We start from the raw sequence: 24,910 nt of genomic DNA, 5'->3' as shown, positions 1-24,910 counted from the left end.
CCGGGCCCAGCCACCCCCCTCACACCCGCCAAGGCCCCCCCTCAGGCCCCCCGTGCCCCCAGCCCCACTCAGGGCCCTCCCGCCCCACCCCACCACCCCTCGGGGCCGCCCACTCACCTTGATGCGCTCCAGCTGCCTTACCATGTGCTTGCGGGAGCCCTGCGGGCCTGGCCCGACCCACCACCCGTCCGCCGAGCCACGCTTTCCCCCCAGACCATCCCGCATTCATTTCCAGGCGGCCGCCGTTTTCCCCCGGCCCCCTCAGCTTCCGGAGCGCCCTGGCCCAGCCCGGCTCAGCTCCAAGAAGATCAGCCAGATGCAAAAGCTACCACCACCGAGCACCAAGTTCTTCAGAATGTTGTGTAGAACGTAGAAGGCCGGCAACGCTCCATGACAGCGCTTCGCCGGGCATTTCGGCACATTTCTAGCCAACTTTGGTTCAAAAAGCCTGCCGTTGAGGACTGGCCGAGCCACTGAGACAAGGTCAACGTCAGCTGGAAGGGCCTACGCAGCCTGGGCCTTGCACCAACCACACGCTGACTCCTCAACAGGGGTTCCCTTGTCCCCGCTTTTCCCAGAGTTTGCTCTTCTTCCAATGGCTGGGCGCACATTTTAGTCTTTCATCAGCCAAAACCCCCCAAATCCCTGGCCATTCTGCCCGGAAGGTATCAAAAAAAACACCCGAGAGGTAAATCATTCCGCCAAGACCATCCTTTAGCCTTTCTTGCCATCCTCAAGTATTTTGAATTGCGCATTTCTAACGCTTAGATTAAGTTTATACCCCAAACAATGTCGCACAATCAAATCAGGTCGTGGGTTTAGGAGGAACTTAAACCGCAACTCCAAAGTGATTAACAGGTTAAGTATTTCCCATAAATTCCACCAACAGGCCCCTGGAACCTTTACCAAGTCTGTTACCAATAGTGTTAATTACCACCAAACCCATTCCTGCTGCGTTATCTGAATAGAATTGGGGGTATTTTAAGGGAGGTGTGATGCTGAGCGCCTAAAGTGGTGACCGGTGGCTCACAGAAGCCATTCCAGCACGGGATTTTTGCTGAATACACTCAAAAATCACTAAAATCACCACCCACCTCCTTCCCTGCTGGCAAATTCGTTGTCATGGATGGTACCAAGATGTTTACCAGTAACTATTTTTGAGAAAGAAAATAATTTGCAGCTTTAAAATCAGTTATGACAGGAAACTAGGACAAAACATAGAAATAACCTTGTAGTTTTCAGCCCCCCCAATCCTTCTCTCTTTGTCTCAGAAAGAAAGACCAAAAAAAAGTCAAAAATGCACCTTTCTTACTTTAAAAACTAGGACTTGATTTCAGTTTAGTTACACCTCAGTAAATCTGTGCAAATGTGTGGAAGTTCTCTGAAACGTTGAGGCCACTCGTCGTGTTGAGTACTATTTATCCTAAGTTCTAAATTCAAAGTTGCCCCTAAGTGATACAAACCGTGTTAATTTGTGACATGAAACGGGAGAAGAAAGCTTTGCACTCTATTTTGATTTCTTTCTCATTGGAAATAATGCCATGAGCCATCTTCTTGAGTATAAGCTCTGTTTCTACAGATCTGAATAAAAGAGCCCTCAACCATAATCAGTTCACAAACGGAGTTGAGACCGGGCAGCATTTCCAGCTAAGGCAGTTCCAAGCAAACAAAAGAGACGAAGAGACGTTACAGGACACCAGCAGGGAAGGGGCTTAAAAAGAGGCCTCTTTGGTTGTCCCAGTGCTGCTGGAGCGTTCCTCTTCTTTTCTTAAAACAGTCGTTTTTCTCCGTTCCTCCTCGAAAATAACTTTTAATTGCTCCTACCCTCTGAAGAGTGTGACTGCTGCAGAATTAACCACTGTGATGAGTCCCTCTCTTAGGCTGAGCCCAGCCTCAGTGTCTGGGGTCGCTCCTGCCGTGCCGTGTCTCACCTGTGCTGCGCTGCTCCCTGCGTTTACTTCTGAGGGGTTCTGGTGCTGCAGCGAAGGAAGGTGCTCTGGGGAGCCATGGAAAGCAGAAACACCGTAGGGAGGTTGGGAGCATGGGAGGAAGCAGTCTAGGTGACACCACTTTTCATAGTCCTCAGAAAGAAAGCGAGGAAGCTTTCTGTCCTGTTAAAATCTTAGCTCCTGGTTGAACCTGCTTCCTGCTTTGCTCTCCTCTGTGACCAGGTGCAACCCCGTGTGCAGTATCTCTTAGCCCAAAGACAATGCTGAGTTTGGGCTCTTGCCCTGGGAATCAGAGGAAAAAGTTCTTTTCCTCCTATTTGCAAGCCACTTAGTTCTCATCTCCTGCGGTTGGTCGGTGGCGGACGGTGCAGGCGAGCGGTCGGCATGAGGCACCTCCTGTTGGTGCTGCTGCTGCTGGGTGCCGTGTGGGCGGACGACAAGGAGGAGGAGGAGGAGGACATGGGCACAGTGGTGGGCATTGACCTGGGCACCACCTACTCCTGCCAGGAGTTGACAAGGTTGCCCCAGGCAGATAGACCAGGGTGGGCCGTAGAACCGATGGAAGTCCTGAAATATTGGTGGAGTTTTCACCAGCCGACTCGCTTACGCTCTCGGGAACGGCTCGCCCGTGCAGGGCGTATGGCTGGCTGTTCGTTGTTTGTCTATAAGATCATGGTTGATCAGGAGAAGGAGCTGAGCCAAAATCTATAGGATGCTCTGTAGGAAAATGAGGAACTTCAGGGTGAGCTCTTGTTGCAAAGGCAAACTTTTATGTCAGTCGTAAGTGATGAAAAAAAAAAAAGAAAGAAAAAACAAAAAAAAAGAAAAAAGAAAACAAAAGAAAAAAAAGAAAAACGAGAAAAAAAAGAAAAAAGAAAAAAAAAGAAAAAAAAAGAAAAAAAGAAAAAGAGAAACCCAAACAGGAACAATTAGACGGGGAATGTGCCACATTAGCACAAAAGTATGCCATACGCGCTACGAGAAAGCAGCAGAAAAAGAGAAATAGGACACCTGATTCAAAGCAGTACCATAGAGATATGTTTTTGTTTTTTTCCTATATGTTATTGCATGCCCTGGTAAATTACTCTGTGTTATACCCTGCGAGACTAAATGGACCCCAGCACCCCTCTGCACAATACCCTGCGGCTCCAGGATAGCCCAATTGCTGTATTTTGGTGCCTGTCCCCCGAAAGTTGTTCAAACACAAAGGGGGAACCGAGGCTTTGGCTCAGCCAGGAACCCACAGATACTACGGACGCAATCCGTCAGTGCTGGCCGACCATTGATGCAGTGCACATTAACGATGCAAGGAAAGATCCTGTTTGCATGAGCGGTATTCCGGACAACGGAGCGGATGTCAGAGTCATCTCTAAAGACAGATGGCCTGTGAACTGGCCGTTAGTACAAATGGGGAAGGCATTAATGGGCATTGGCGGGAATGCTTTGCCTTTACAGAGCAAACACATAATTCAGACCCAGGGGCCCGAAAATCGTGTTGCCTCAGTCCGTCCTTTTGTGTTAACTACGCCAATTACTTTATGGGGCTGAGACCGTAGGAGCCAATGGGGAATACAGATTGGGTCACATTTGTCTTAGGGGCCACTGAGGTGCAAGCCACCTTAAACTTAACCTGGAAATCTAATAACCCTGTTTGGGTGGAACAGTGGCCCTTGTCACGCGAAAAGTTGCGCCACCTTCATCAGCTAGTTGAAGAACAGCTCCGAGAAGGCCATATAGTCCCAACGACCAGTCCATGGAATTCGCCTGTGGAATTCGCCAGGTCTAAGTTACCCTGAAATTTTGATTTTCACCTTACTAATGTACTGGGAATGTTGTGATCTGCGTGAGCATTTAGATAAAGCCTATAATTGCAGAAGTGAAGCTGTGGAGGCATTCTTTCGGAGCCTCAAGGAAGCTGTTCACGGTAGAAACCAGAACACGTAAAAGTCACAGCAGAAGAAGCCTGCACATAATAACCTTACAGCCTGTGAAAGCCAAGGAGTGCCATTACAAGTAAAATACCAGGATTTTTTACTCCAGAGAACAAGATTGCTGTGCGCTTTGAAAAACCAAACCAAACCAAACCAAACAGCTTGCTTCAGCGGAACCTAGGGTTTTTTGCAATACAGGGGATCAAGTATTAACTGAAGTATTCCACGTAATGGTTACGAGAATGTACATGCTGCAAGACTGAACTCCTATTAGCAGCAATATCCTGCCAGTACTATTCATGCTGACTAGTACTCTACTTCTTGAGTAAATCAGCAATTTTTATGAATACCCCGAAAGGTAAATACAAGACAAACTCTGTTCTGCACTCCTTCGGAGCAAAGATGGAAGGTGGCAGCTGAATGATAACACACTTTAAATGATGATGACAAAAGAACTTCTGTTGAAGGATAACGCTATCTGTATCAGGAAGATGGAACACGACCCATTCAGTACAGATTAGACAGTGATGGCCAATACCTGAGCGTGACTGAATCTCCTCAGGATAAGGCAGTTGGAACTTCAAAAAACAAATGAAGTCTCCCCAGTTCTGAGGCTTTGTGGGTACTTCTTTTACTCCTGATATAATGCAGAACAACCTCAAGAACACTCCAGTTAAAGATTAAGAACACCTATAGCACTCTGGGCAATTAATTACATAGAGGAAGAAATACCTCTGCCAGGCCCTTTTTCCTCCTGCCTGTTATCTGTGATTCATTACGGAGAAGGGCTTAGGACGGCTTCTCAGAGCTGCCCACTGCTACACAGCTCCTTGGGAAAAGGAGAACTAACCCCCCCAACACGCTCAACAGGGTGAGGCAGCTGTAGCTAACAATCTGCCCACAATACTTTTAATAGTGTCTATTGAAATGAGCGTAAGGCGGCAGTTAAATACAGTTCTTTTACAAAGTACCAAGCTTGCAGGAGGTACAACGTGCAGCCCCAGGAAATACAAAGCTCTTAAAGCAACGGCAATGTTCCTAATGTAACCCTACAAGTCGACCTCTGTGCAGTATGAAAATAAGAGAACTTGGAGAAAAATACATAGCCAGGGCGCACCGGAAAACAAGATGTTGCATTGTTATTAAGATGTGTTCTGCTGCTTGGTCTGCACTGAACACACAAGCAACTGCCCTCAGTGTCATGTGAAACTCTGTTTTTAAAGATCTAATGAACCAAGAAAGACAGTAATTCCACTGGGCAAAAAGAGAGTTTTGCAAAATCTGACCGTGAAAACTTTTCAAATGTTTCCATTTTCCAGCTGTTCACTGACAAAAGACGTGAGGCCTGCCACTCAGCCAAAACTTGCAAAGAATAGGCAAAAAAATGAAATAAAATACAGCACATATAGAGAAAAGATATCTTAAAAAACTGCTGGAAAGTTCACCTACCCATTTTAAAAGTGAATCATCTTCCAAAGTATTGTGATTGGATAAATTACGGTAAGAGCTAGTATGATGGTCCAGTATGTCTATATTCTTAGTATTATTACGCTAAGAACTCGTGTAGTGGTCCAGTAACATTACATTAATATTTTGGGCTTAAAATAGTCAAACTGAAATATTTGACTTATAAAAAAGGTGGAATAAAATTGAAGTTCTTTCACTGCCCTCCACTCAAAGAAAACAGCAGCAAGTGAGTATACGGACCTGTATTCTATTCCTTTCAGATCATGTAAACATGTCACACCTTCAACTCGCCTATTATGTTAAGTACTGACTACCATCAGAAAATGTGAGCAGGATTACTCTAAACTTGTGTCTTACCAATAAAGGGGACATCAATTTCGAATCTATACATAGAGGAGTATATGAACAACTACATGAAGAAAACAACCCAAACAGATTTAGTCTTTAATGGAAGAAAAACCTCCAACCCAACCAAGCCCGAGAAAAAATATCTGCCTACTGAAGAAAATAGTCGCTAGAATCAGTGACACATGTCACCTTCCCAATCACGTAACATTTTTGACTACAACCACATCAAATCCTATTGACTCAAGATTGGGTTAGGTGTATCACACCATCTTACCTGCAGTCCATCTTGGTATTGAACAGCTGCCTGCAGAGCTTCAACAAGCTTATCTGCCCGTTCTTTCCGTGTTTTGCTTAAGGCATCCCAGGCAGAATTCAGCTGCAAATAGGTGAAATTTACTCCAGTGGACAAAAGAATGTTACTGCTGTATAATGTGCGTTCGCTAATTATTCACTCATCAATAACACCAATAAACTAAGCGTGAATAGTTCATATTAATTCCATGTTAAAACTCTTGTTCTCCTTATCACTGCATAGTTACTTTCCTTCAGAACACACTCGACGTTCTGGATGACAAAAGCTGTAAAATTCAATACTGATTATTGAATAGTTTTCTTAACCTACGGATTACAGTCAATATGGGAAATAGTATTATTAAATCATTTGGAACTGCATCCTTATCAAAAAGGTAGCTTAAAAGAAACATACACTGCTGAACACTGGAGAAATTGTCAGTACTCTGTAGTCATCCAAGCAGGATTGTCTCAGTCAAGATGTTGCACTTGGCATAAACCAGACACGTTTCAAATTTATTCTAGCATCCCTATTGCAAAAAAGAAGCCATCTGTTACATTAATCAGTGACTCTTTCACAAAAAACCTTTCTGTCTTTTACAGAACTTTTAACCCATAAATCAATAAAATAAAATTCTCTATACATTCTAAACTAATACGAGCCAAGATCCATTTACTTGAAAAGCAAACCTTATGTTATCATAAAAGCTTCAGGGGTATCTTACATTTGCCACAAAAAGTTTATTTTCAAAATTTGTTGGGGGCAGGGAGGGGATGGGATATTTCCCATACCTCATCTATACTCTTGTTGACAACAGGTTTGTCAGGCTCTCCACAAGCAGCTCTAAGTTCAGAGCCAAGGCTCAGAACTGTTGCTAGTTCCTCTTGTAGTCCATCAGTTTCTTCTTTAGCAGCCTACAAAGAGAAAAAAATTCAATGCCGCTAACACTAAATTTAATAATCTATGTACAGCTTGTTTTCAAGAGAGGACATGGCAGGATTCGGCCTGTGGTTTCTTTAAAGTCCCTTGGACTCACAATCTGACGCTTCAAACACAATCATCCTTTTGCAGGGTCAGAGTGAAATCAACTGACATCAGTCTAAATTATAACAATGGCTTATGATGTCATTTTGCATGAGATGAAAAAAAAATAAACAGGAAGTTTTCAATTAGATTTCTTTAATCAGAGTGATTTCTTTTTCAGAGGTTGTCAGTCAACCCTCAAATCTTTAACTATCAGCATGAATAATTACAGGCTTAGAGCATAATACATAGCGCAGGATACATGCGTACACCTTTCATTTAGATGTTCCCTATTACTCAGGGAATCTAAAGTACGTATAACTTTTAAAAGTCTCAGTGACGTGCTTATTATATACACGTTTATAAGCAGATATGCAAATATAAGGACAGGCACATGTTGCATGCTCATTGCAATTCAGAACTGGTACACGTTATTTACCACAGACTCTTGAGATATCACTAGAGTAAATTTCTACACAATTATCCCTCTTGGTTTCTAAAAAGATAGCCTCCTGTGGTATTTCATAGTAATTCTGTCTTTTCTCCGCATACTGTAAATAAAATAAGTCAACAAAATACTTTCTACTGACCTCAGCATCTTCTTGCTCTTGCGTGACTACAGACGGGTCAACTCCAGGTCCCTCCAGTTCTCCAATGAGCTCCTGAGTATCTTTAATAGTAGCTGCAAGAGCCACGTGACTACACCATAACTTCGCGGCTAGTTTCATTACATCCAACAATTTGGCCTCCCTCTCCTCAGTCAAGCTCCAGATGTCTTCCCAAATGAGGACCATTTGGTCTAGTTTATCTTGAACAGCTAAACAACAGAGGAACTAGATTACTACCTTGGCAAACGATTCTTGGCCATAAATCTCTCTACAGTTCTACAGCAGAAACATATGGGTATCTTTTAAAATTTAGACTGTAAAATTGTTTCCTTACAGCACTCCTTATAATCTTAAGTGGAAACAGCCACCATAACTCTAAAAAATAAAACAACGGTCATATCCACGATGAATTATTTTAAACAAATACTTTGCTTTTATACATCTTCTCCAGCTTCTCCAGGAGAACACAATCCCCGGATCAGTGGTCATCAGAAATGAAGATTTTTATATGCTGCAGCTTGCTGCATTTCCACTACATGAAACTTTCCTCCCTCTATTACCTTTAGCAGATATATCCTTATCGACTCCTTCTGAGCGAGCAATCATTTCCTTCCCTCTCTGTTTAAGCGTCTCATACACCAGCTGAAGTTTTTCCAGATCCACTGACACGTTCTTATTTTCACTGATTTGCTCTTTAATCTTCTCAACCTCTGCTGAGATTGAAGGTGGCTGCCTCAGACGTTCAACTATGCCCTTCAGACTCTCAAGAGTTGGATCTGTCTTGTCATGAAACTGGTAGGGTGGTAAAGGACAGAAAAAAGTGGCAGAGAAATTAGGAAAAAAAAAACCAACTGAAAAATGGCATTTGAAATTCTCTTGGAAAAAGCTACTTTAAAATTAACATATTTAACATCTCTAGCCAACATATGTATGTGCCACTTGCAATACTGCCCTTCGTGGTTCTTCCCCTCTTTCAATATCTAAATTACAAAAATGACCTTGCAAAATGGTACTTCCTCTCAGATGGAAGAATTTTACTATGAAGTCTGGTTTCGGTCCTGAGACATTCCATCTGAAGATGGAGAGCCATGACTCATCGGCTCTTTCATGAGCCATTTCATCATTTTAGCAAGCTGTTTACCTGAGTAGTGTATGCATACTTTTTCATATCAGGACCAATATACTGGCATATAACCACTGGTTAAGATTCGATATGTAGGGTCATTCAAAAAGACGTTTGTTAGTGCCCAGGCGATGCTTGTTACTGCAGTAAAGGAACGTTACTTTCTGCAACTAAAAGCACACAACGGCGTGTGTTATGTTGACCCACAGTTGACTGAGCCCAGGGAGGTGTCCAGAAACTCAATTACAGCTCTGTAACATGATTCCATAGGTTAACATGTAACATGGCTCCACAGGTTATGTGGTGCCTTTGATGCGGAGTGCAACTTAAAATAATTTAAAACCTGAAGAGTTAAATAATTCTTCTTCCAGGACTGTCTAGACAAACACTGACGTAAACCATCGTAGTGCAGAGCCCTAATAATATATATTTATGTATCTTGATAAAAAAAGAGATTATATAAAATTACATTCCGGGCGTTACAATGTTTTGCTTTGCCATCTGCATATACCTTAATGTACAGAAAATGAACCTTAATGTATTGCGTAAATAATTAAGCATTTTCTCAACATCTGATTATACTCTACCTGTTACCAAAGAATGCATTTTTATTCTTGCTTTCTGTACTTAGCCAGTACAACATGTTAATGTCTACCGCATACAAAGCAGGGACTCCAATGCTAAGTAAATATCTTGATTTTCAAATGTGCAGCTCCATGCATCTTTCAGAGGTGTGAATAAGGAAGGTGTTTAGAATGACTAAAGTAAAACATAATGTCTATAACAAGTTCAAAAGCAGGATAATATGTCACTTCTCTTCCTTAGCTTCTTAAACTCAGTCCGTAGGGGCTAGGAATATGACATGAAGTACAATGACCTACGACAAAAATGATTTAGAATGTCGACTTGATGAGAACTTTAAGGTGTATTTCTTTAGTTAGTATTTTGGACCTGAGCAGAATATAGCACTTAATTTCCAGTGAACACAGAAAAGGGGGAGCTTCCTATCAAAGGAGCGGTATAGAACAAACCATTTTTATTCCGGTTTTTGTATGGGTTCATGTACAGTTTTACTGAGCTCTTTTCTGAATTTGGGGTTGAGTAAAAGAATTTCAGCTTGGGTTTAATGACAATTAACTCAATATTTAAAAGTCTCCAAAACGTGATACCTAACAATCCTCTGCCGAGGTTCACTGCATAGGCTGATGAATCTAAGATGGGCAGCTTTTATGGACGTGATCTGAATTTTATGCTCACGACAACATTTTGTGAGGTCTAATTTTGCTCGCAATACTTTTACATAACAGCTTAAGCACACGTTACGTTAAGTTCTTGTGGGTCTGCAACGAAGACCAAATGCTGGTACCGCTGCCAAACTACCCTCTAGTTCCGTTGGTAACGGACTGTAACTAAAGCTGCCAAGTTCGAGACACGACTGTATTCAAGTTAACTGATCAACAGTGACATCCATATACAAAGGAAGCATCAGCTAGTAACGGACCAGCAAGAGAAAAAAGAATAAAGTGAAAATAAAATCTCACACTTTTAGACCAAATGTTCCTTTTTTTTTTTACTTCAAAATTAAGAAGCAATACCATTTTTCAACTGCAGCAGTCTTAATGCCAATATATCAAATTATAACCCCTCAAGAAATAGAAAAATCAAGGCCATAAGCAGTGATACGAACATTCACAGGCCTTTAGGTTGAAAAATACAGAGAAAACAGAAATTTAGTCTTGATACAGACATGTAAGATGACAATGTCTGCGTATCTTTCCATTTGAATGAACCCAATTATACTTTAAACTTAAATTGATACCTGGGTACACTGAGAAATGGCTTCATCCAGTGCCAGTGCGCGCTTTTTGACTTCTTCCTTAATTTTACTCTAAAGGGTGTCAGCTGCCACATATTCCTCTTGGATAGAAAAACCTTCCCCTGGGCTCAGCTCCCGCAACTGAGGCCCCGTTTTGTTCATCTTATCTATAGGAGGCTTGTGCTCAGCCATCAGCTCACGCAGTTGCTATAACAAACAAAACAACTTCTCAGTTTCTTATGCTTGCACCACCACATTACAGCTGTCCACACTTCTAACACAACCAGCTGGCGAGAAATTCCAAACAAATTCCCTTCATCCTAATGTCAAGCGCAAATAATATCGAACAAAGGTAGTGATTGCTCTGCCAGTGATGGCTCCCATTCCAACAGAGAGAGCTATCCAGGCTTTAAACACCACAATTAGAGACGCACTGGAAAGGTCCAGGCAATACTCTCGTAGGACAGATGATTGGTTACAGGCAAAATATAAGATGCTAACTATGCATATGATCTTGGCAACAGACACTCCCCATACCTAGTACCTATAATGACAGAAATGTCAACAATATTCCAGGCATGTGCATAACACCACTGCATATATACTTTTCGTGTTGGTATTTGTCACTTGCCTCAAACCCTTCCATTGAAGAACATCACAGAAAGAGGTACCGGCATTGCAAGAATATGAATTCAAATTATCCTTGCTTTAAGAAGAGGGAAGTAGCACAAGGAAGAGTCAAAGAAATCAGTGAAAAGGAGAAACGGACAAGGAAGACCGATTGGGAGAGACTATCAACCTAGTTTAGCAGTCTCCTCTCTGGCCACAAGACCCCTCTGTCTTCACAACAGCGCTATTTCTTAATTGACACAAAGTTTAGCAAGTAATTAATAAGTAAATTAAATTTTATCTCAGCTGTCTACTCCCTCTCATCATCCACCCCCTAAGTAAGTCAAAACTGTGCATAAAACTTGTGGAAGTGAAAGGTCACAAGGTGTCTTCCAACTTGCCAAAGGATTTGGGTTTTGTTTACTTGCACCCGTAGATCTGACAAAAGGGAAAGGTTTTTTGCAGGAGTAGCCCGATCCTTCCCTCCACTTTTATTTATTTTCTCAGCTCGTTCCTCCCTTTTCAGGAAAATCCCACTCTCTTGTGAGGCACTGTCCCTCCTGGTGCTGTGAACTCCATGCATTTCTACCCTATAGCCCCTGTGCAGGAACATGAGAGGCACATGCTCTGTTCCGCTCAGCTCAGACTTTGTTTAAGTTAATGAAGGCACAGAAAAGGGCCTGTATCAGTCTCGGTGTAAATACATCCTCTTGTCTTCAACTAAGCTTCTTCCCTTAAAAAGACATCCTGATACTGGCTTGCTTACTTGCTCCTCCCCAGAAGAGGAGAGGTTGAGAAGATTGAAAAGACAGTGACCGTGACTCTCAGCAGCCCTCTGAGGGCAAAACAGCAATGAAAACACAAATCCCCCTGACTCTAGCTCTTACCCAGAATGTAACTCCTTGTGTACCTTGTAGCAGGGAAAATAATGCTGGTTAGCGGAGAAGAGGCAAAGGTGAAACTAAGGGCAGCCTGAAATTTTTTAGAAAATAATTTTGTGTGGTTTATTTCTGTGCACAAATAGATGATTTGACACAAGGCCCACAAGCGTGCACATTTCTGGGTCCAAACCTTACGCTAGTGCTGTGCCCACGGCTTAGTTCAAACCAAACTGACTGCGTGCTACTCACACAGAACCGACTCTATGAATTCCATGACTTGGAATAAAGACGGTCATCAGTAAATACATCAGAACAGAAAGGTAAGTAAATACAGAAAACGGTTTTCAATTCACATTCAGAACCTTTTTTTTTTTTTTGAATACAACAATAAATGACTTGATCTTCTCCACGATCTACTATTGGGTAAACAATTCCAGTAAACAAGTATTCCAGATCAGATTACGTGTTAAAATTGCCTGACATTAATCTTCTACTTAACAATCAAATCCCAGCTAATGGCATAGCCCAGGGAAAATGCAAAAATAGAAGCTCATCTGAAGGGTCTCTCATGCAAGCAGAATGACTGGGGGGACAATCCTGGAAGTAAAGCAAGCATGATTTGGTTCACAGTGACTAAACAAGATAGTTTGTCAAGCTCATGTTATATAGCTAGTCTTAACAGAGCCCGTTTGTTCATTGTGGACATAACAGGAAGACAAATGAGTGAACCCACTGTTTACCAGTACATAGTAGTGGCATATCTTCATTAACTGGTCCCAGAGTAAACAAAAAAAAACAGAGTAAAACTTTGAAGCCGGGGTTCATCCTATCTAACTGGAGTCGCTTAAATGAGGCAGCTAAAAAAACCCCAATCCTAGTTACTCTGTGCTCAGCAGGGAGAGAGAGGTCTGTCCAGTAGCCATATGGGTTTGACCTCACTGCACGGTGCGAGCTCCACACTCAGCCTGGGGCCTCTGTGCAGAGGAGAGAGAGAGAAACCAAGAGGCCCAGGGATCAGGAAAGAAGGGTGACGGGGAAAGTAGAGGGAGAGGAAGGATGACAGAGAGAGAGAGGGGCTTGGAGAAAAGAGAAAGGGCGGACAGGGAGCAGAGCACAGCAAGAGAGAGGAAGGGAGGTACAGGGAGGCGAAAAACAGGACCCAGAGGGAAAGGGGAAGGGCAGGGAGGAACAGGGAGGCAGAAGAGGGCTGACAGGAACCCAAGGGCCCAGGACTCACTGCAGCTCGCGGCTCTGCAGATCTGTCCTGTCGGCCTGTGCCAGCCTCCCCTCAGCCGACACAAGATGGCCGCCAGGAGCCTCGTGCCGGGTCCACAACTCCCAGCGTGCCCCGGGGCGCCCCCTCCTGCCCTCTGACCCCGCAGGAAACATGGCCGCCTCCCCGGGGCTGCCCTGGCCGAGGGCCAGGTCCTGGAGCACGCCGGGAGGAGGAGGTCAGGGAGGGAGAGAAGGTGGGGAGAGGGGCGGGAAGGGCCAGAGGGCCGGGGAGAGCAGAGGGGAGCTGGTCAGGGAGGGGAGGGAGGAGAAGTGCTGGTGAGGAGCGGGCAAGAGATGCTGGTTAAGGACTCGTCTGCTGAGACATGGCTCAGGACCACACCAGGGCCAGCAGCGCTGCTTTCTGCATCCCGTGGCGGCGCTGGGCAGAGGGACGGGTTGGCAGGTCCCGGCACGAGGTACGTGTGTGGGACGTCAGGGTGACTCTCGCCTGGTTTTTCCCAGCAAAGCCCCAGCCGGTGCCAGCCCCGAGCTGCAGCCCCGGGGCCGAGGCTGCAGGAGCCGGGCATTTCTGCAGGTGCCGCACCCTGCCGTTGGCTGCCCTGGGCTTCCCCCCCGTTGTCTGCAGCTCTGCTTTCTGCCAGCTCTGAGGGCACCGCAGAATGGCTCTCCTGCTCCCCAAAGCTGTCCTGACCCATGTCTGCAGCTCGTGTGTGGCATCTGCATCACACAGCGGTTTGGGGGTGGCAGCTCTCTCTTGTGGCACCCTGGGAATGGGGGCCAGGCAAACCCCATCTCTCCCTTTCGATCTTTGCCCCCCAGGGAGACCAAGCAGAGATGTACCATGTGCTGGAGAGCATCCTGCAGGGAGGCGACGGCCGGTGGCAGAGCAGCGCTGAGAGCCTCCTGACAGCAAAGGTGCCCAGTGGCCGCAGAGGAGCCCAGGCGAGCTGATTCTTTTGGAGGCCACCAGGGCAGCCTTCCTCCGCCCCTGGTTTTGGTGAGCGATGGAGCAGTGCAGAGCCGTCCCTCAGGCATGCAGGCCTCAGGAGGGCTTCCCAGTGCCCCAGTGAGAGATCCTGCTCCCAGGAAGCGCCTCCCCATGGAGCAAAGGCCATATCCAGCCACCCGGCGCTGGGTACGGCTGCCCCAAGGGGTGTCTCAAGGAGGACGGGGTCATCTGTCTGATGGCTCTGACACAGAAATGGTGAGCTGAAGCCCCGTGGCCATGGCTGGCTGGGTCAAAGTCTCCGAGTTTAGTGACATTTGGTGAAGTCCTGGGCTAAGTATCGCATGACTTGAAACATTGCTGAAAAAATGGTGGAGGTTTGTCTGCGTGTTCTGGATGCTTCTGGATGCTGGACTGTGGCTAGGAGGGAATGTGCTTAGTTATCTCTCAAAGGGAGACAAAGTAAGTGCCTAAGTAAGGGTCAGCGTAACTCTTCAGAGCTTTGGCTGTTTAAATGTTGACCTGAACTTCTACAGAAACGGTAAAACGCTTGCACTTCTCTTCTAGTTCATGCGTGGGTACAGGGAAGAAGGCAGCAGACGTACACATTAGCTAAACCCTCTTTTTATTGCTGGCGGTAAAGGCGCCTCTCGGCTGGGAGCCCGAGAAGAACCCCGTGTTACAATTCTTGCTCCCTTACATGCCATCCTAAGGTGATTCACATATGCACTGTTACAGTCTAAGAAACCTATTGGCTTTGGCCATGAGATCGCCTGTTACCATTCACTTTGGAGGAGTTGTTGACGTGACCCGCTTTGCAAGCACGCTTCATTCATATTTAGTAGCTGAGTTTGCCCTCTTTCGTTGCACCTTGGCGGCTTTCACCTTGTTTCCGTCTGGTTTCTTGTAACAACAGACCCACTTGCATAAGTGAGCTCACTGCTGGTCAAGTTCTCTTGCGCATGTCTCGGAAGCCATCTTTACAGAGGAGCTTTTTCTTTGTAGCCCAGTGCGCTGGTCAGCTTTTTCAGCAGGGCTAGTTCAGAGCCTACGCGGCAGGACACAGCTGCCGCATCAAAAGTTTGCCTTCTATCCCACAGGAGCTTGATGGTGAAAGCGCCATTTCTAGCTTTACGAAGGAGACAGAGAGGACCAAAGCTCCCTGAGCTTTGTTGGGCTGAGCTGGCCTTCGGGATAACTCGGCTCCTTCCTTTGCCACTTGCTTGGCTACTTTTTTCCAACCGTTGATGGTTTACTGCCCACTTCTCCTCAACGGCCATCCTCTTGCAAAGGTAATTACGATTTGAACTTTAGGACAGATGGTACAGTAGGTAGATACGGGATCAAAGTATAGGCTGTTCTCTACCTTGGGAAGGGTAGGATGAGCAATTACACCTTGATAGGCTGTCCAGGTATGCGCTATGGGTAGAGTTCCTATTTGCTAATTGTTGTTTCTTTAGCATGTGCTGGGGGCTCGGTCTGAAACCGTTGTAGAGGGGGATGCTGTGCTGTGGGTTTGGCTTGGGGTTCTTTTCTTAACTATTTTGTTGGGGTGCAACTATTTCTTTGCACTCAGGTGGGGGGACTGGCGCTGATCTTCTCTTTCTGGAGCGTGTCCTGGCATCCTTTGTCACCCAGAGCTTTCCCCTCTGTTCCTGAAGAGGAGCGATGTCCCCGAGCTGCGGGGCTGTGCTCTCCGCACCCAGTTCATCAATAAATTTGTTGTGTTTCATAAGATACTGGTTTTGCACAGATACATAGTGAAGGTAAGGGTGTTTTCCATGCGAAAACACAAAAATACCCCAGTGGTTTTCAGAGCACAGCTAGGGAATACGTTTTGGTGTAATATGTATGAATGCCAACTTTTGGGTTTATATGCATAACCGTGACTTGCAGTTGTTATTCGTCAGATGTAGATGCTTAAACTCACCTTCAGAAGAAAAAGGGAAAAAAAAAACAGACCAGGATTTTCTGCCTAAGTGGGATGTTTGGAATTCCTATGTGTGGACATACAGTATTGCATTTTATACCTTTGTCTGTGCAGCAGTCCTGACAAAATGTTGAAATGATCTTGGAAAGAACAAAGTGAAGGTTGAGTGAAGATGGCCTACTTGTTCAGATTTTTCTGAGTACTCCAAGCTTTTACAGTTCAGTGACTGTTACTTTTCACAATGGAAATCTAGTACTAGAAGCAAAGCTAATATGAGGTAAAAGTAAACAGGATTTTAAAAATCAGTGGAAAAATATGAGATGATGCTTTTAGAGATGCCAGGAAGGCAAAGGGATGGTTGGGACCTATTTTACAAAGGGGGTGGGGGGATGTCCTCTTCCACGTTTACTCCAGAGGCGTGTTCTGTAAGGGCAGAATTCCCTTCAAAAAGCCCATACTCAAGAATAGTGCATTTAGACTTGCCTCCTTTTAATTTGATCTGAATTTCTTATCATAGATGTTCTCACAATATCGTGGTAGAACGGTAAACTCCAGAACTAGGGTTTCTTGAGTACTCTTTCCTGCCTGTACCATTCTGTCTCAAGCCCCTTGGAGAATGTGCTATTCTGCTTATCAGGCAAAAGACAAAAAAGTACAAAACCAAAAATGGGACTCTGAACTGCTCTTAGGTGAATAGTTTTAAGGAAGAGGAGTGCTCTTCTAAGGCTGTCTCTGCAGCTCGGAACTTGCTCGAGTTCAGTGTTACAGCATGCACTTGACGGTTTTAGTAATGCTGTGATGCGATGTCTTCAAAACAAACTCCTGCTAACTCCAAAGAAAGTCATGCCCATAGGAAGAATATACTGAAAAATGATGCCTAAATTGTGAACTATTCCTATTTTGGGTCTGATCCCTGAGCAAAATCTCCCTGACAGAGCTTGGCTTGATATCCAGTATCTTTGGTTTTCAGGCCATCGTTCTGCAAAGCTAAGGGCTTTTAGCATTTGAAACCGTAGGCAGATTACAGGGAATGGCTGCTGGTAGCACTTTAAAAGAGTTACTCATATCCAGCTGGTGTAAGTACAATATAAAACCATTCTCATGGGAAAGTCTTTGCATTTTAAGCTTGCTCAGTCCAAGTGTCTCAGGTAGTAAGGGCAGGTTTTTTTGGGTCGTATGTAAAAGGTCAGAAGGCTTTCCTCCTTTTCAAAAGACTGACATGGTGTAAGCCAAGGCAAAGCACGGGTAGCTTCAGGCACACACTGTTTTCTAAAGGCTTTTAGAGGCTGTCTTCGTATGTAGTTTTGTTTGAGTCTCTCTGCTCTGCAAGAAGGGAATTGAAAGAATTAACGTCCCTTCACGTTTAATTCAAAGGAGATGATTAGCTTCAGAGGGGAGATACCACTTTAGTTTGAGCCAATTGTGCCTACTTGTGAAAGCAAGCTCAAAAAAGGCCAAAAGTTCTGTGATGCAAATTCTAGCACTGCCAGTTTTGGCTCCATTCAAATGTAAAGCACTGAGAGGCCGAGAAGTGTGGTTGTTGGTGGAAGAAGCTCCAAGAAATAGGCAGAGATGGCAGGGTCTCTTCTGCGTTCCCTCAGTCTTGAGCACTGGTGGCATTAGGTGAATTGTTTGAGTTAACAGCTCTGGAAGCAATGGCGTTTTCATGCTTTAGCTCGGTGCCTGTTTTGTTGCAGGGCAAGCTAGACAGACTTTCTATCTGTCAGGGGATTCTCTGAAGTGCTGTGGAATTACGTATTAATACTTAATCCTTAATCCTTATGAACGGACTAGGGTTTTTTTCTGTGTTTCTCTTGTTTTCAGAATACACCGATGACAATGCCCTGATTCCTAAGAACTCATTGGTGATTGTCAGAAGAATCCCTGTTGGAGGAGTTAAAGCTACCAGCAAAACATCTGTTAGGTAAGTATCCACGAACCATTGTATTCTTTGTTAGGGGTTTTGGTGTGTTAACTTTTTAAATTTATATTAGCTTACAGGGCTTTCAGCTTGTATCTTTCTTGTTAAAGCTGCTGTTAATTTTTGTTGTCCTGGGCTAGATTTTAATGTATCTGCCCCAAAGCAGGCTGACATTTTTAGTCCTGTTGGGACATGGGGTTCAAACTCCATCAATTACAACTTTTAAGGTGACTCTGTTGGGTTTGTTCTTGGGGCTGATTGTTCTGAGACCCATGGTCTCTACATGGATCTCCATATGGAGAAATTCCTTATTTTATGTGTTTGCTTTTACACATTGTAGTGTAATCTTAGGATTTGTTCCCATCTCAGAAGAGCCTGAGTCTCAGTGTTTGACTATTTCTTGCACTTGGGCTGGAGGGTATTCTTACGGCCCAAATCTGGGTTTTTTGCGTACTAGCTATAGAGGAAAGACCCAGGGTTGCCAGCTGGCGAGCAATGCAAACAAGAAGTTTCATTCATAAAGGATTCCTAGTAGTTTCCTAAAGACAATGTCCGTTTAAGGCAAGAGAAAAAGAACAGTATCCTAAAGCCTTTTGTGCGAGTACGATGATACTGTTGTGTCTCGCACCAACAGTACAGCAGCACCCTGGTACTCATGAAGTGTCTGCAAGCAAAACCCCCTGAATTTATGTGGCTCTGCATGTCAGCTTTGGGCATGTTACTGCCGTAGTTGTTGCAGTGCTTTCAGGTACTCCCTAGTAATTCTGGAGGCCACAGAGTTGTGCTTCTAAACACTGGGGGTTAATTAAAATGTGTATGCTTAGTGCTGCGTTGTCCGTGCATCCTCCATTTCCTCCGGCACCCTCTCCTGGTATTGTAATGCTGCCCCACAATGAGAGGATAGATGCTGCTAGCTTCAAAGATCAGGTAAATACCTGTATGTGGGGATAAGGGAAGAACGGCACTGCTGTTCTAGCATTGACAATTCACCAGGCAGATGAGCTTTCTGCTCCTCCAGCTGGAAACATTGCAGAAGCCACTGGCAGAGCGGCTAAAGTTTGGGAATGATGAACGTATGCTGTACTGGTGGAGAGGCCTTCAAAAATGTGTTACTCACCTTGTAGTATGTTCTTCGAGGTAAATGGATGAAGAAACCATTGGGTGGTCATTGACAGTGTTTCCTTGCACTTGGTCCCCTTCGGGAGCTGTGTGGCTGTAATTGTGAGCCTGGTGGTGGTCTAGCAGTGGCAGGAAGCACGAGCCTTTCTCTTTGCACGTGAATTCCACAGCAGCCTTTGAATTGCCTCTGCAATACGGATCAATGAGTATGTGGAATCTCAGCAAGTTTTCAAATGTAATAAATAGTTCCTAAAATATTGTAGCATTTTCAGGATCATCTTAAAACAAATTCTGGCAATCAAGGCCGCTATTTTCTTTTGTCACGGGACTCCTCAGTTGAACAAAATTCTAGAAACTGCTGTCAGGTGACATTTCTAGTACTATTTTGAATCCACATAGCATATGTAACACGTTTAGTGGCTAAATATGGTAGCCGTCTGAGCACAGTGCTTGGGCTTCCACAAAGAAACGCTCTTTTAAAGACTCTGCTGCTGACATTTTTGTTATGTCTTTGTCAGATGACTGATTTTTGGTTCGCTTAAGTAAAGGTGCGCTTTGAAGCGTCTAGACTATCACTGTTCTTGCTTAGAAATTAAAGTACTGTGTATGGCCCTATTTGTGATACTAGGGATATACAGACTGGCTAACGTTACCTTCCTGTTTTGATGGTTGATTATTTAAGAACACAAAATATAGTACAGACATGATGGTTTTGATACTTAGGTAGCAGAGACAAAATACCTGAGGACTTCCTCTTGTGCTGTTGTCTTCTGTATCTGTAAGTCTTGGAGTAATTTGTGACAAAGGTGAAATGTGATTTGGGTTTTTTTTTCTTTGCACTGAGTGTACAAGAGAGAACAGTTTATGTATACGAATAAATTTCCACATTCAGTAGACTATCAGAACATAATGTTTTGACAATCCGTTCTTATAATCTGTTTTTGCTGCTTTTTGCTGGGTGGAAGTGCTTTATTTTAAATTCTGATCACCTTTCTTTCTTCTTCTAGAAGTCAAACTGAGCCAGTGAGTGAAACATCAAAAGCGGTATGTAAAATCACAGTCTCACCCTTTTTTCTTTTTTTACATTTGGAAAAAGAGCAGCGTTTTTCTTCGGGTTTGAAAACACTGTCATTCGGCTGCTAAAATATAATTAACACAAGGAAATACTTGACTGGTGATGGTCTAGATCTTGATTTGCCACTTGGGTTGAATGCTATGCGTAACTACACATTTCAAAATAGTCCTTACAGTATAAAAATCACTATTTGGTGGTTTTTATTTTTCATCTTTATTTTAAGTACTTCACTGCTACGGTGTGAGGCATTCCACTGACCCTGGACCACTGGATCTGATGCCTTGATAAGCTGTTAGGATCAGCTAAATCTAGAAACAGATGAACTCTGGCTCTGTGTTCTGTGAAGAATGCAGCCTCTGATCCTCATGGAATAGTATCCAATCAACTTAAAATTGTAAATTTTTTGTATGTAGGTCTAAAAACACTACGTCTTAATCTGACACCTGTAATTCTGTCACCGAGTGGTTCGAATTCCTTTTTGGCCATGAATGCATGAATGCCTCGCATTGTGAGTTTGAGTTAGTTTACTGGCCCAGTGACCCAAGGAGTTAATTTTATGCATTTATGTAAACCATGTTTATAGTATTTCATCTAATTCAGTCGAGTTTTTGTTTCTTGAAAAGGGTTATTTTTCTTGTTGTTTACTAGCATGTGCATAAACACAAATCACATGTTCCAAAAGAAGGTTAACGTTCTTTTCGCCTCGCGTCTTCCCTGGCGTGTCTGTGTCACGTTTCTAAGTAGCATCTCGCCATCCGCTAGCACAGATGTCTCCAAGAAAAGGAAAACTCCTGGAGTGGGAGGGAAGCCTCAGTGTTAGCTAGAACTACTTAAAGTAAATGAAAGACGAAGCAGAAACGTTCCCTTCTAGTTTGCTCTGCCTGGACCTGATTTGGGTTGTGGGTAGCCGTGGGGAGGGTGGAAGCCTTGCATCATCGCTCTTTACAAATCCTCTCTCTCTCTCCCTGTAAAAGCACTGCAGCCTCGGGTGCTTCTGGTGTTGGAGACACAATTAACTTTATTCTTAAAGCTAACTCACTCTTGGTTCAAAGCGTGGGCTTTTTGTTTTGATTTGGTTTTTTAAATACCTGTATTTCTGCATGTATTTCAAAGACAAACCTGGATCTTAGTGTGGGAGGAATAAATCACCAAAAAGCTTGCCAATTACTGTTGAACAGTAAAGCAGCAAAATTAAAATTAGTCATGGTTTTTTTGAACAGGATGCACAAAAGGTTTTACTTTGAGTATTTCTTCCTTGTCTTGCTCTTCTATTAGCTGTCATTCTATACGTCCAAATTTGCGCTGCTGTCCTACTGTTACTACAGCCAAAGCAAGAAAGTGCCTCCGTTTGGGTTTAGTATTACTGTTTCGGTAACTGCGAGGATTTCTATTAAGGGCTCGTCCTTAAAGGCTGCAGAAATGCAGCGCCAGGCCCATTGTTATAGCACCGTCAGGCACAACCGTGATCCTTCCTGGCTGAATGTTTAGTTCAGCCAAACAATCAGATTTTAGGAAACGGCTGTAATTTACACGTAACGTTCCAGCAGTGAGACTAGCCTTTTCCTCCTATTTTTGGTGCCCTTTCCCACGTGCTTCATGTTAGTTTCTGTCTAGTCTTGTGTTTGAAATGGGAGTTAATAAATTTACTGTCAGTTCTTGGTTTTTGAGGGTTGGGTTGGCTGGTTGGGTTTGGATTTTGTCCCCCCAGTTCTTCTGCAGTATTACCTTAGGGCTGTGTACAAGTTTCTTCTGCGTGATTGATTTGAGGGACTGGCAGGAAATACCTCAGTAGAAATTTAGAGGGGAAAAAAAGTCACGAGAATGTAGGATCATTGGAAGAGGAAGATGGCTGTTGGGCAAATGTACTAACTAGTACACGAATTATCTATCGCCTGCGTTTGATAACTGTTTAGTAGAAAGGAGTGCTATCGCCACCTTTAAGAAATCAGACTCTTGCCTGCAGGCCATATAATAACTGCTTCCTAAAAAAATGCAGGAACTACTTAATAGTTTGAGAAGCGTTATGTTTCAGTTCCTGGTCAGTACAGGACTGTTTAATGCTAGACTCCAACAGAGCACCTTCCCACTCTCTGAAAAACTGCAAAACGGTGGTGATTGTGCCTGCCGTGAGAGAGCACGGGCCTGTTTTGCGCATGGGAAAAAGAGTGGCAGATGGAGCGTGAAGGTGTTGGCCCAAATCTGGGTGTGCGAAGAGCTGAGCCACACACGGAGTGGAGACGGGTGTTTATTTCGTGTCTGCACAGCGGTGGGGGCTGGGGGGAGCTCCGCAAAGCCAGCACAGCTTGGCTTACACATTGTAAGCTTTTATATTTTACGAAAAGAGACTCATTGGCGGACTAGACTAATTTCTCACACTTCCCAAACTGATTTGGGTAGTATGGCTTGCGGTCTAATAAAATACAAGAAATCAGTTTTCTGTTTCTGTAGACTGCTCCGTCCTGGTAAACACCTTTATTTCAATAAGTGGAGCAGTAAATTTTTTTCTAGACTAGGTGGTGTGTTACTTTTATGGCTGATGTTTTGGACTGGTGTTTTTATTTGGGTTTCGTGGGGTATGGTGAGTTTGGCATTTTTAAACGTAGTGACAGGAGAGACAGAGTTCACGTTTTGGGGCTGATATGCCGGTGCTTTATTTTGACAGGCACCTGCTGTCTTCATGCAAGTGTAACCGTGTGCATTTCTAAATGATGAGACACGAACTGATTAATTTTCAAACTACACTGAAGTTTCCTGTAGTGCTGCTTCCTTCTTGAATAAACTTCAATATATTTTCTACATGCTTTTTAGCTGAAAACTGACAGCTCCCTTACCCCTTTGACTTTTAAGCGGTCGTGAGCATTTGAGAAGGGTCCCTCTCTGAGATATTCCGGAGCAGTAAGTTGATCTCAAACGGGTTTGGTAATTGTAGTTTCTTCTCATTAACCGCATTAACCACGCTCTTAAGCTGTCGTAGGTCTGGGCTTTGCTTTGAACAAATACAAATGCCGCTTTCAGTGACAGTCAGAGGCTATAGTGCAGGCTTTGGGACTACAGTAGAGGTTAGCTATTGCTGTGTTTTGATTGTAGAACTTGAATATGTGTTTCTTTTCTCGTGAACAGATTGGTGACTCTTCTGCATCTATTTCTGCGGCCCAGATTACTAAGGTATATGAATATTCTCGTCAAATACTTAAAAAAGCATTTTCTTTGTACTTTTACATCTTATACTGTCATCTGTATCTGGCTAGCACTTGTAATTTGAACAAGACTTTAATAAAATTTCTACTAATTTAAAGTATTAATTTTAACTTTAAAATGTGTGTATATTTTGATACCATCCTGTAAAGAGTAGTTCCCATTTTGGAAGATAGAAGGAGAGTACCTTATCAGCCTCAAGATGACGTTGTAGTATTGGTCTTCTTCAGGACACTGAGAAGAAGCGCTTTAGCTGTCTACCGTTTTTAATAAGTTTTGTTAATTTTGCATTGGAAACTAACACAGTTTTTACGGAAGACTTGATTTGTCTGTAAGCTGTGGACATTTAAGGGGGGTTTTGAACAGCCAAAAGAGAAGCGTTTCTGTAACGTGGACAACTGCATCACTGTTTTTGAATTTCTAGTGATGGTAGTCAGAGAACCATTCTGTGAATGCTGCACAATTTCATAAATTGTAGTATATGTACAGTGGAGAGCGCAATCTAATTTGTTTGAACGCAGACTGTGTGAATTGTGAAAATGTGCCCAGTTGTTTATAAGTTTATACCAATGTGCCCGTGTGGCATAATAGCAGATGTGGCCCTCTGAAACTGTTGTAATGCCGTGTTTGGCTATGGAATCGCTTGCATTTTTGGCTCAATAACATGTGACTTTGGCCGGGAAAGCACTAGCGATGGCCCTTGGTGCACAGACGTAGTGCTGTGCAATGAAATTACTCGTCTTGAAAGAGCACAAAGATTAGAGGAGGCAGGGCCTAACGCAGAGGAGACAGTTCTTTCTTCTGAAAATAAAGGCTGGAATTCATTTCCAAGAAGGAGAGATCTCTTCCTGCTGGTAACTTCTTCCCTCTCATGTAAATGACATGTAAATGTCAGTGACTTCATAGATGTCGATCTGGATTACGTTACTCTTGAGAAAAAGCTGTGTATTTTGATCTTTTCTTCGTTCACGGTTTCAGCGTCACTGGCATAGCCGCCAGCCTGACCCGGATCGTCCGGGCGGGGGGGTGTCGGGCGAGGGGGGGGATGTGGGGGGGGCGAAAAAATAAGTTTTACCTTTTTTTCGTTCGTGATTTAAGCGCCCCTGGCAGAGCCGCCACCCTGACCCGGATCAGGTCGGGGGCGGGGGTGGGGCGTGGCGGTCCGCGGCTTCGCGCCCTGCGCGGGCGCGCGAGCACACCCCTGCCCGGCAGGCGGCAGCGGCGGGGAAGGGGTGCCGGTGCAGAGGCAGGCGAGAGCGGGCGGCGAGCACGGCGCAGAGGTGGGCCGGGGAGAGGGCGGCAGGCACGCGGTGCCTCTTTTCGGAGTAGGTTTTGGGTCGGTGAGGGGGGGTGGGGCGGTGTGTGTGCTGGGGGCGGGGGGGGGTTCAGTGGGTTCTCCAGCCGCGGCAGGGGCGGGCAGGCGCGCAGCAGAGAGAGCGAG

At 44.3% G+C, this 24,910-nt stretch overlaps 1 protein-coding gene and 1 long non-coding RNA gene across 2 annotated transcripts in view; one reads left to right on the top strand and one right to left on the bottom strand.

Moving 5' to 3' along the window:
- Window positions 1-24,287, top strand: part of LOC141736968 (uncharacterized) — a 43,139-nt gene extending 18,852 nt beyond the window's left edge. Inside the window, exons 2-5 of the long non-coding RNA XR_012585089.1 lie at window positions 17,984-18,083; window positions 20,207-20,243; window positions 23,395-24,028; window positions 24,061-24,287. This is a non-coding gene — a long non-coding RNA (uncharacterized LOC141736968). The remainder of the gene's footprint in view (window positions 1-17,983; window positions 18,084-20,206; window positions 20,244-23,394; window positions 24,029-24,060) is intronic.
- Window positions 262-9,143, bottom strand: LOC141736944 (microtubule-actin cross-linking factor 1, isoforms 6/7-like). The gene is made up of 10 exons (XM_074571616.1): window positions 9,135-9,143; window positions 8,179-8,410; window positions 7,601-7,827; window positions 6,779-6,901; window positions 5,970-6,071; window positions 3,774-3,831; window positions 3,485-3,596; window positions 1,464-1,581; window positions 907-1,006; window positions 262-461 (listed from the first exon to the last, which is right to left on the bottom strand). Exons 1-10 carry the CDS (start codon window positions 9,141-9,143, stop codon window positions 262-264), a joined length of 1,281 nt encoding a protein of 426 aa, XP_074427717.1.
- Window positions 24,288-24,910: the final 623 nt, after the last annotated feature.

Source organism: Larus michahellis, unplaced genomic scaffold (genome assembly GCF_964199755.1).
Source record: "Larus michahellis unplaced genomic scaffold, bLarMic1.1 SCAFFOLD_78, whole genome shotgun sequence".
NCBI lineage: Eukaryota > Metazoa > Chordata > Aves > Charadriiformes > Laridae > Larus > Larus michahellis.
The sequence above is the reverse complement of the archived record's forward strand: the minus strand, read 5'-3'. Positions and strand labels throughout refer to the sequence as shown.

What these genes read in the sequence shown, in the direction of transcription:
- LOC141736944 (XM_074571616.1), bottom strand. An exon ending in TAAGGATATATCTGCTAAAG is followed by an intron (nt 7,828 to 8,178) that starts GTAATAGAGGGA and finishes TCTGTTGTTTAG; the next exon opens with CTGTTCAAGATAAACTAGAC. An exon ending in CGCAGATCACAACATTCCCA is followed by an intron (nt 3,597 to 3,773) that starts GTACATTAGTAA and finishes CCACCCAAACAG; the next exon opens with GGTTATTAGATTTCCAGGTT.